Consider the following 12,156-nt stretch of genomic DNA (forward strand, 5'->3'; position numbering starts at 1 on the left):
GAATCAGCACTCTGAGAAAAGTGAAGTAGAAGAAATCGAATAAGGGGAAATTAAGCTCATCAAATAAACAAGGATATCATGACTGTTACTAAGGAATATCCCGTGTAACAACCTGCGTATGTGGTGCACTGTTATGCAGGTAGTTGCTATGGCCACAGGCGGAAATTGCATGAGCTACCTGCCAGTTTACTAGAACACTTCAAACACAATCAAAGAAACATATTGTACCAGCTCTATCAAGCTCTACAGACAGAATACAGTGGGCTGCGCAATAACATACAAAGACCCAGTCAAACTCCAACTGATGGTTAATAACTATAATAATAATAACACAGGAAGAACCAAATGAAATAAAAAGAGACTTCCTTACTAAGGCATACTTGGCATCTGGATGCAAGGCCTTGGACACAGCCTTTGTCCACTCCAGCTCTTTGGGCGTGTCATTGAAGAAGAACGCCTCTTTGCTGAGGTCAAGCTCCTGAAAACTATCAGGAAGGACAAACGGCAAAGTTTTGATGTTCAGCCAGTACTTTCATGGTTCTCAAAACTTTTTTTTTTTTACTCAAAGTAGTAAAAAGTGAAACGTAGGCAGGATTACACATAGTGCTGAATCTGTGGGTGGACATGTTCTCCTACTTAAAAGCAGGATCAATGGTTGCATACATCCGTCAGAGGTTTGAGCCGTACATGTCTGTCTGAGTAATGGGATTAAGCGGAGAATTGAAAAGGATATTCTCCAGCAGGGTGTAATGTAACTTACCCCACGCAGTAGATGTCAGGAGGGTCCGGAGTGCAGCTCAGCCAAGGAAAGAGGCTTTCCTTTGGCGTCTGTCCGTTCACATTGTATGTGCCGAGGAAAACGCTGAAACACAACGTGGGGAGATGAGAAGGAAGCACAAAAGGAGAGGAATGCAGAGCCAGTTTGTTTGCCAACTATTTAGAGTTTATTCTGCAGGCTGAGAGTCTTTTCTATAATCAGGGGAGATTAAAATGAAACAATGACTTTAACCTATATTAAGATCCTTTCCTGTGTTACTGCATTGCTCACTAGCTCACGTGTAGATATTACATTTTATGCAGGTTGAATGAGAACAAATGCTTTTTTTCAGCAATGTTTCTAATCATTTAAAGGGCCAGTATATACAGTCAGAGCTGCTCGTCTAATGTGCCACCAGCTTCAGAAACCCCCTCCCGTCATCCCCATAATTAAGCAACCATGCGTCTCCCACTCTGTATGACGGCTGACTCTTCACTCCGCCTTTGTGTCTAGCTCCTATAAAACACTTTTGATCTCATCGTTGATCTCTGAGCAGCCGTACGGAAACCTAAGTGCCTTACTGAAGCGCACGTACATTGTGAGAGGACCCGGTCCTCGTCATTTACCTCCCCGCTGAGATTTATTCTGCAGGTCCAGATAGAGAATCAACTTCCTTCCATTAAATGGCTCTCTTCTCTGACCTTCAGGCTGCTCATACTGCTGCACAGAGATCTTTATTTTGTGCTGACTGCCATTGCACAGTACAACACGTTCTTCCCTAATGGCCTCAGCGAACTAGAAATATGCTGAAGATGTTTTTTATACAATAGTCTTGGAGTGCTGCACTTCTTATGTGCACTTTAACAAAGCTTTTCAGTACATTCTCAGTATGTACTGTAATATGAGATGAAGGCAGGCGATGCACACGTGTCGCAGCACAATGCAACCTCTGTGTGTATAACCTGTATATCTGAGTTTTCTGATAAAGGCAACGATTCAAGTGTATAAGGCAAACAGCACAGACTACCAATGAGCTATTTATATATGCATGTTCAAAATATCCATATCTACACACATTCTGGATATGCTTTTGTGTATATATATATACACTTTCAAAGCCTATATATTGCTATTCGGGGTCATGCAGGGACATGAGCAGCATGCTTTGAGCTAAAGGTCAACACCTCGGAGAGGTTGCGAGTCAGTCGCACGTCTAACACAAACACATTCAGACAATTTAGAGTTCACAATCAACATGAGCTTCATGTCTCGTGTGTGGGAGGAAATCAAAACACCCAGAGAAAACCTGTACCCAACATGCAAATGCCACACAGAAAGGAATGGGAGTTGGTACCATAACGCAGGAAACCTTTGGGTACCATCCACTGAGCCAACATACTGCCAAGGCCACATATAGTGCTTCTTGATATTCAATTGTACACTGAACAGCATAATGTGTTTGCATGTTTTAACACAGCATACAGAGTATTCCCCGATTTATTTCGGTGTGTCACAGATGCTGATGCATTTCAATCTTCTCATATTTAAGATTCCTTCTTTTGTTCCCTATTACATCTATATTCCTGTTTATTTGTTGCTATCATCTTTGTATGGGTGTAAATATGAGGCAACGTTTTACCAGCAGGAGGCAGTGTCAGCATCATAGCTGAGCCTTGATGCTGACCTCAGCAAATGCTTTTTTATTTTTTAAACCATCTGATTGACACAAAAAAACCCTCAATACAATGTCTAGACCTCTACAGGGACATTCATTCCTACAATAAGTAAGAAACTAGATGAAGAGCTATGACCTGATGCACTACTCTGAGACAGTGGAGCTACATTTAGCGAAGAGGACAAGTACACAGAAATACAAACCCACAGATGTTGACTCATTCTTTCTACATAACACTTCTAGGATCCAAACTCACAGTTACACGGCGAGCTCACACGGTTCCTGCACCAGCAAACTATTTTAGATTCTGAGCTGGCCAGCAGAGTACACCTCAACACGACTGGATAGCAGCCCCACCCAAAGTATCGACACATTATTGATATCAAGGACATAAAAAAATGATAGATTTCCTATGATGACAGGGACGTGTCATTGGACAAACACATGTACATTGTTCTAACGGATTAAAAACTGACGCAACAAGCAGTTAAGAGTCAAATACCTGAAGTCTTCCAGGTAAGTGTAAAGGTGCTCATTCTTCAGCAGCTCACACTTGATGAGGTTGTCGCGCAGGCCGAACTGCGGCATGGCCAGTATCTGAGCTTTGTTAGAGGTGGTGTGGCTGGAGGAGCGCACCAGGTCATCCCTGCCCTCCCGACTGGAGATGCGCTGACTGAACAGAGAGAACAAATACCAGTTAGGCGTTGGGGTGAGAGACAGACCAAGATAGAAACAGGGTGAGGTTGTCACACTGATGTCATTTCAGAGGGAACAGATGATCATAGACTCTGCGCTACGTGAACTGGTACAACCTAACTGCAACCTAATCAAGCAATACCTCACCTAAAAGCTAGAACTAAAAAATGATGGCATTGCAGAGAGATTACACTCTGCTGCACACCGACAACAGGAACCCAGGCTATGCAGTGAAGCTCTATTTCAATGTCGTCAATATGGAATGAGGCTGAGGGGAAAGGGAGAAATGTAATACGCCTGGACCCTGTAATCTTTTTTCAGCGATAAGCAGTAACTAAACTCCATCTTAGAGTGTAAGCATTCATTCCAAAAGTGGCAGCAGTGGCTTCCAGGTTAAACAACTGAACGGAGAACATTTGCTTTTTAGACTTTAAATAACTTTAAATAATGTAAACACACAAACACCAAGCAGCTGCCAGGCACGTGCACAACATCTGCTGTAAAACTGCTGGAGGAAAGAACTCAAATCACCGTAATTATGCTTTTTCTATGCACCAATACTTCACACACTAACACCAGAGTATATGTTTAAGGCTACACTGAGCGTAATCTTTAGAAAAGCTACTTGAATGCTTCTACTTGAGTAATAATACAAAGGCTCCCCTGAAGTATTTGACCTCTAGTAGGATTACGGGGTAATGTTTTTGAGAGTGCGTCCCCGTTTTGATTGTTTGTCATGTACCCGCAGAAGCGTGCACGTTTTTTAGTGAGAAACACAGAATGTCAATAAAAACGTAGAGTCTCTGATTCAAATCCAATACGCCTTTTATCAAATTCAGCAAATATCTCCTCTCTGTCCGCTAGCTTTCCGTTATGTGTGAGCACTGAAGAAAGATCTGCAGCTCATACCCTGACAACAGTCCCCTCGGTCAGCTGACGATGAAGCCAACAACCGGGCTCTCATCAGCACTGATTCAAAACAACACAATAATAATAATAATAATCAAAACATCTATATATTTAAACCCAAAGTAGAATGAATTATTATTGGACAGAGAATATAGATTAGTATTTTAGAGTGTCTGCACTCAGAATACAAATACCAAACACAGGCTCAGTGACCACCAACTTGCAATAGACAAGACATGAGACAGAGATGCACTTCCTCCTCCAATGTGAGAAGTTCTGTTCACTAAGAGAGTTCCACTTCAGGGAAACAGGCAAGAAAATAACAAACTTCCGAATAGTAAGTAAGAGAAACTGGCAGTTCTTGACAACAGTCTTAGTAAAGAGTTCAGAGATTTTCAAATAGGCTCAGAGCCGCCACACAAATAGGTCAGAGCACTCTGAAAAAACCCCAAATGCTATGTGGATACTCGGCCTAAGTTATTAATAATTATAATTTGAACGTCATCGTTATGAATGAAGCTTTAAGCTTATAACAATTTGGTAAAGCCCCGAGCCGCACACTCTCCCAGCAGGGGAGAGGATGTATAAAGAGTGGGGGCGAGAGGGAGCGTAAGTCTAGAGGGGATATCAGGATATTCTAAGACTCTTTCTACCACAATGTAAAAAGACATACTCGTGTTAAGCGTTTTAGTTCTGAGAGCTCTCGCATGTGAATAAATAAAAAGATCTTACCCCTCTTGGCTGGAATATGCTTTGGTCTTCTGCGTGCCACTGTTAGAAGAACCTTTCTCCCTTTCTAAAGTTCCCTTTTTGTCTGATGATTTCTCTGTTCGGGAAAAGCAGAAGAGAAAAGGAAGATCAATTCAATTTACTTGTTCATCATGTTAAACACAGATCATAAAGCCAAAGGGCAGCATTATAGCACAGTTCGTCTGCATCATGTCCATCAGAACTGACAGCATGTTCATCCCAAACTACAATATTGTTTGCGAGTTAAGACGAGGTGTGAATGTGCCAGCTGCAGGGAGACCTTCCCATCAACATTATCTTAAACTCTGCCTTAGGTATTGTCAACCTGGGACGACTCACTCTAATAAGAAAGAACCCAACCCTGAGCAAACCCATATTTCAACTGACATGGTGCATCAATAAAAGCTAATTATCACTAAGAATAAAAACAAACAAGTCAATCATAAAAGTGCAAATTCAGGGACAAGTTGTTGTGGTCAATTGACTGAGGCTGCCTTTTGCAGTTGGTTACAGTTAATGCATCCTAAGTAGCTGGATTTAATGGGCAAGTGAGGTATGAGACAGCATGGCCCCTGTCTCCTGCAGCTTGGCAGGGAACACAGCTGGCTGCGCTGAAAGAGAAAGCCAAGTTCTTTGAGCAGGAAATTAAACTCTACGAGGTTATAACTCGCTACATTACGAGTGCACCTGACCAAAAGCACTGCTTTATGACCCACACGATGAGATACATAACAGGCTTTCATCTTTGTAATGTTTTTATTAACATGACAAAGGTAAACTAATCACAACAGTATTATATTATTATTATAATCAACAGTATTACTACTAAGAAAATGATGCAACAATGTTCAAACTAAGGTCACAGAGGTAAAGCAATAAAACAGAGAGGCAGTCAGCCTGTGAAACAAAGGGTGTTGCTTTTATCACTACTACCACAATTTGCATACAACATTATTTTTTGCTGCATCTTTGTTTTATAAAAAGGAAATGTTCTCATCACTCTGACTTTACTAAGAAAAACAAAGGTTGTGACTTGTGTGTCCAAACTCTGAGAAAAGATCAACATGTCACAAATGCTCATGCTGCGCGTTTTAAATTTGGTACATTTTGGAAAAATGAAACAAAAACAAAATTAAGGTTAGGCTATGCAAGGTCAACTAGAAGCACCATTTCCTTTCTTTTTTTAAACCCAGAGGGATAGATTGACGTTTCATTTACTTTTTTGTTTGCGAGAACAGTTCATAGATAAGAAGATGGACCTTTGTTTGACTTAGGAAACTGCCAGCAAACTGTGAAATACTTTTGAAAATGTGCACAGGAATGCTGCATTTGAGACAGTTAAATCTCCATGTGCACACACAGAAGAACCTGTCGGACTGAAGCGTTTCCCAATTTAATCTATAAAATAAAAAGAGATCATGAGTATGAATAACTCTCACCCTTGGACTGCAAGGACTTGTGCAGACTGAAATAACTTATTAGAGAAGAGTTCATCCTATTCTGCTTTTTGCATAGATAAACTCATGGTGCCATAACTTTATAGTGTTCATTCTAAACTGCTTTGAATTAAAAGTGACACACAACGTGATGCACAAGTTCTACAATTGTACTCAGTAGTTACAGCAATACAACAATACAAATTGCATCTGGAAAAAGTAGAACAGCAACTTGCAAAAACAACAATTAAAACAAATCTTGAGGCTTGCTTTAAATGCACAAATAAAAATAATTGAAAAATGTGTGACTACTATATGCACCGTGCTGAATGAGTTAGTCATTAGTTATTAAACCTAATGTAACCAATATTGCAACCTGACTGAGGCCCTTACCCCACAAGGGTTTCGTGTGCAAGTAGTTATTTTAAGGCATATTTTACATTCCTGCTCATGCATTAGTATTCTTAAACAGCTAATAAGCTTAACTAAACTTTCAACCTCTGAGGAGTAATTTGCATGAAGCCTGACGAACTACAATTTCACACGCCTATGCCTCTCTATCTGCGGTTGATCGCAAGTCAGCATAAATGTCAAGTTGTATCAGGTCAGTCGCTTCAGTATTAAAAAAAGTCATAGCTTAACTCCAAGTGCACAAAGTTCAACATTGCACAACTTCCCCTCATGATATAAAACTATAGGTAATAAAATGCAGAGGAACCTATGATTTAACGACTTAATAACGACAGAGAAGCTTCTCCCACATGTGAGCAGACAGTAAGTGGGAACCTGTATCTCACTGAGAGGCAGTCGGAAGAAAGTTTACAGACAACTGATTTAAGCTAAAAATGCTAACGTTAGCTTAGAGGATGATCCACAAGGGAATGCCTCTTGTCTTCTCTAACCAGAACATAAAATAAAAATCCCACTGCTTAAGAAGCAAGACAAAAACAATGTCTCAATAAATGACACAATTCCGTGTCACTAAAATACGTTATTGCACCACCAACAGGTGTGTCATTTGTTTGTAACGTAGCAACACCATGAACATTTAGCCAGCACTAACATTAGCCGTTAAGTTACAAGTCAACCGTCTACGTGAGCTAACACTCACAGTAGCTTCATATTAAGCAAACAACATTAATAATACAGACATTATTAAAAAAAAAAAGAAACATTAATCCGCCTGGCCCTTTTAGCTACTCTGGCTAAAGTTAGCTTCTTTTAAATAAGACCGAATTACCACCGCTACTACTTGCTAGCATTAACTAGCAAGCTAGCTAATTAGCGTCAACTGAATGCTACAGGAGTAATGCGATGGCGTTTCATTTCACCACCTCAATACAAATCAATAATGTAAAGAATATTTTTCATACCAGAGTCCCTCATCTCTCTAGACATCTCCATGCACCGCTCCCAAGCATTCTGTGCAGAAGAGCAATGTCCAGTGAGTGTGAGACCAGCCCATGCTAATGTTGTAGTAGGAGGAGTTTACCTTCGCCTGCTGCCTGCTGCCTGCTGCAGGGACAGGAGGCTGAACAAACAACAATGCACTCTGCAGAAAATGCGACCGAAAAACGCTTCATCACATCAGTAGTAAATGAGGAAATTAAGCTCAAGACAAATACATAGTGTACATATCCATTTTGACATTAAACTGTGGAATATATAGAATCTGTAAGGACCAGTTTGAATGAAAAATGTGATATGATTTGTATATTCTTTACATTACTGTATATATTTTGCATATGAAATGCATGCCATAGCTGTAATCTAGCATGCACAAACATAATGTATGAAAGCTGTGTGAAATAGACCATAAAGATGTAAAACTAATTGCACAAAATGTTTTCATACAAAGCATACAAATTGTAAATTCCACAGCACGACTCTAAAGATCTCATTATATGGAATCTTGTGGCCTATTTTTTTTTTTTTTCACATGTGGTTTCCTTTCAATGTTAGGCCTGGCAACCAAATGTTGTTACGAATAAAATCATAGCATGCTTTTGCAGCCTATTTGCTGCTTCAATGTGGAACAAACTCCCCCTCATTATCAGTTCAGTTCAAGTGTGTGCCACATTTTAACCTACAAACCTTCTTGTATAAACTGGCAGCTTTGTATAACTTATTACTTCAATGATTATATTTTGTTTATTTAGATTTACTTCTCTATATTGACCTTTCTCAGAAATTCATTTACAGGCAGTCATTTCCACATATCATAGCAGGAAAGCCACATTTGTTAGTAATAACAAATAATAACTGCTTTCCATTTAGTTTTGTCTGCGCTATGCTGTTGTTCATGCTGGTCACTACACTTAAATGGATAATAATACATGTATTTTCTGCTATGACACGCCAACCTATTATCTCATTCTCCACATGGCTCTACGCCAGTTATGAGTAGATTTGTACTCGTACGTAAATTGGGCCAATTGCATTTCAAGGAAGTGGTACTTGCAAAACCGACCAGTTTTATCTTGCAACCCTTTGTAGTAGATTTTTTTATCTGTGTGAGGCTATCTAAGATATAAAAAATGAGCATCTCCTTTCATCCACTGCACAAATACTGTAAGGCCTACTTTATTTATTCTACTTTATTGAAGTTTTATTGGACATGAAGATACTGGCTGTGCAATTCTGCAAATAGAAATAAGATGACAAACCTGTTTCCTGGTGCTGGTTGAGTTGAGTGGGTGTTGTGGCGAGGGGAGCAAGGGCCTGTTTGACAACTCCCTGGCACCCGGTGGCTTTGTGGTACTTGCTGATCCACTCAAACTTGGGTGCCTGTGTGGTCGACTTGCAAACATCTGAAGAAGGACAGACAGAGAGAGCGAGATAAGACAAAAGTGGAGAAGCTAGAGCAACAACAATTGTACATTGTACTTTAGTGCTTTAAATGTGACAGTTACAGTTACTACAGGTGCCTGGTCATTCAATCTTTCCATCCCTGGTATCCCTCACCAGGTTAAAAGCCTTTATGGCTCATTTTAGAGAATAAGTGACACATCACTTCCAAAACAGACTGTCTGTTAACCTTTCAATGGCCACATCCATTCAGATGAACAGGATGCAGAAATTAAAGTACTTCAAGAGATACAGAGAAGATACACATCTTGTTTAATCTGTTCTCATCTGGTTCCTCTGCAAACAAATGCTACACACACCATCCAAACTCCAACCCCTTCTTTTTGTGTCTGTCTGTCTGTCTGCCTGCCTGTCTGTCTGTCTGTCTGCCTGTCTGTCTGTCTGTCTGCCTGTCTGTCTGTATGTCTGTCTGCCTGTCTGTTTGCCTGTCTGTCTGTCTGCCTGCCTGCCTGCCTGTCTGTTTGCCTGCCTGTCTGTCTGTCTGCCTTGCCTGCCTGCCTGCCTGTCTGTCTGTCTGCCTGTCTGTCTGCCTGTCTGTCTGGTCAGCCATGTGTCATGTCCAACACCCAGTAACTGACAGATGAAGTGACACTAACCAGTTTGTAGTTCTCAAATTGGCGCAAGTTGTTAACCACAGCCTCAAGAGTCTTACAAATGTATTTGTGTACTGTTTTAAAAAAATGTATTTTGAATTTTAAAAATAAAAATGTACTTTTATAGATTGGCACATCATATAAACTCGAGGCAGATGAAGACTTGCTGAGCAGGTTTCCTCCAAACAGATGGTTAGAGCAGATTATTTGTACTTCTTCACACATGGAGGCCTCCTACTTTGTTAAGAAAAGAAAATCTAAAGATATGAACTACTAAACCCAAATATATGTGAAGAGGTGAGGGTCCATGTTATATTCACTGTTTGAATGAATAGTCATTTCCCACACATATTCATGACTTTCAGTGATATCCTTGCCAAACATCACACATCTCTAAGGGCTGACCTACCACTCCACGCCCTGTTGACCTCACTGAGGAAGAGCCGCGAGTGGGATCCAAAAGGAAGTCTGAGCTGTAATTTCTCTTCCTGGTAGCTTACTCTCACTTTAGTATCGGCACCTAGCATTGGGAGGAAGCAAACAGGGGAAACACCACATTCAGTTTCATGCAGTGGATCAATTATGTCACACATTATAATTGAGCTGATGAGGTAATGAGGACAACTCACCCACGACTGCAAGTTCCTCTGGTGAGGAAACTAAAAAACAGGGTGCAGTGTGAGAAATGTGTAAGGGCACTTCAGATTACTGTCATGTCATTTTACTAGAAATCTAGGAGGAACACGTTATTATATCTGGCACCCTTCCTTTTTTTAAATTGTCAGTCTGGTTGCAATGTGGTACAACATATAAAAGCAGCTCACCCTCCACAACAGCAAAGTCGAGGGAGATGGGTATGATGTCTTCCAGGGACACGTCATCGGCAGTAATAGCCATCCTTCGGTGGGTATAAATAAAGATTCTACAAAATATGACAACTGGATTTAGTCAGCAGTCTGACAGCAGAGAAGGGTGGGCACAATAAAGAAAAGACACCTGTATTACAGTAGTATGCAAGCATTGCAGCTCTGCAGTGAATGCTACCTCTTTGGTTACTGTGTGTTGCAGGCTGACGTGGTCATTTTGTGGTGTTGCCCTGGATTGCATGATCCTGTCACTCCCATTCCTCACAAACTAACATGGTTACCCCTTTGAATACACATTTGTACTATCTTTTCAAACTTACGCATGCTCTTTTGTAGACCCCACCAATCCCAGCAGTCTGCTCTCTGTAATGCTATCAAAGAAGACATCGCATTGGACAGCATGTGTACAGTTTAGTTAAGGATCATGTGGAAACATTTCCATGTGTTCCTTCAGTGGCACTTTTAATTAATTTCAGGAAATAGAACCCTCCTCTCATTTCAACTCATTGTTCGGGTACAATGGGCAACATTTTAAGTTTGTTTCCTGCAGTACAACAAGTGGTTCCACGTTGTACTCTTTAACTGCACTATTTGTCTGACATCTGTAGTGACTTTACAAATGAATAATTGACATGTTACATGTTCCATCTTATAACATATGTTACATTCTCATAGTTAACTACTAAAATCCCACATACAACATTACAACATAGCCTTTCTTCTGATGCTTTGAGCACATGTTCATGATAATACTTTGCTTTAAATAACTTTATGAATGCAGGAGGGTAGTCTATTGTTCCTTTGACTTAAGTAAAGGATCCTTACTCATGCCACCACTACCTAGGATGTATAGCTATATGAGAAAGCTGGTGGCACAAAGCTGCCATCTTGTGGATGAAAGGTCTCACTACAAACGTTGGCCCAAATCCCTGGGAAGTCACACCCAACTAAACCTACACTAGTGCTGCAAACTCCCGTGCGCTGTAAATACTTTGCACGGATTGAAACCACAGCCTCGGTGAGGTTGTACGAGATTATTTATAGATGTCAACCGTGTGGCAGAGCCTTAATCCCACAGGCCTCTCTCCGACCTCCGATATTCTTCAAGTTATATTTAGTTTGACGAAGGTAGTCCTTCCTCGGAAGTGTTGATAATCCATGAAAACAGCCCTTGAACGTCGAAAAGGATACTATGATGCAGTTTTCTCCCCTTTCCAAAGTTTCTTGAATTGCGACGGATTGATCCATAGTGAAGACTTGTGTGACAACTCCTGCAACAACGCTTCCCACACTCACACGATACCCGGAGGACTTTCGCGTAACTCCCAATTATTTCTCTGTAAATGCACAGCAGCAGGAGGAGAGACACTTCAGGGGCCTCGTGTAAACCGACATTATTCCTTATCGTCCAGATGTGCTCTTCTTCTTCCTCCGCTGCTGGCTCGGCCCAGTTCTGCCACGCACTGATTTAAGCTCGCTCTGTGCACCCGGGGTGACGTCACATCTGGGCTGTCATCGCTTTGGTTTGGATTAAAGATGCCTTCACAGGCCTCAGGCGTTTGATCCAAAGAGGATTATGTCCTACAATAGAGCTGTGTCAACTCAA

At 40.9% G+C, this 12,156-nt stretch overlaps 1 protein-coding gene across 2 annotated transcripts in view; it reads right to left on the reverse strand.

Annotated features, from left to right (window-relative positions):
• inpp5b (inositol polyphosphate-5-phosphatase B) overlaps positions 1 to 11,939 on the reverse strand; it is a 19,497-nt gene extending 7,558 nt beyond the window's left edge. Inside the window, exons 1-10 of one of the 2 annotated variants that reach the window (XM_029452356.1) lie at positions 11,742 to 11,939; positions 10,871 to 10,950; positions 10,509 to 10,606; positions 10,314 to 10,343; positions 10,094 to 10,204; positions 8,890 to 9,033; positions 4,770 to 4,863; positions 2,935 to 3,105; positions 761 to 862; positions 371 to 485 (exon numbers count right to left, since the gene is read on the reverse strand). In XM_029452356.1, the coding sequence (XP_029308216.1) occupies positions 371 to 485; positions 761 to 862; positions 2,935 to 3,105; positions 4,770 to 4,863; positions 8,890 to 9,033; positions 10,094 to 10,204; positions 10,314 to 10,343; positions 10,509 to 10,606; positions 10,871 to 10,950; positions 11,742 to 11,798 (1,002 nt within the window). In that variant the 5' untranslated portion in view covers positions 11,799 to 11,939. Of the gene's footprint in view, positions 1 to 370; positions 486 to 760; positions 863 to 2,934; positions 3,106 to 4,769; positions 4,864 to 7,596; positions 7,736 to 8,889; positions 9,034 to 10,093; positions 10,205 to 10,313; positions 10,344 to 10,508; positions 10,607 to 10,870; positions 10,951 to 11,741 lie in introns of those variants that run through there. The other variant, XM_029452357.1, reaches the window with a different exon arrangement.
• Between the last annotated feature and the right edge of the window lie 217 nt (positions 11,940 to 12,156).

Source organism: Cottoperca gobio, chromosome 16 (assembly GCF_900634415.1).
Source record: "Cottoperca gobio chromosome 16, fCotGob3.1, whole genome shotgun sequence".
NCBI classification, from domain to species: Eukaryota; Metazoa; Chordata; class Actinopteri; order Perciformes; family Bovichtidae; genus Cottoperca; species Cottoperca gobio.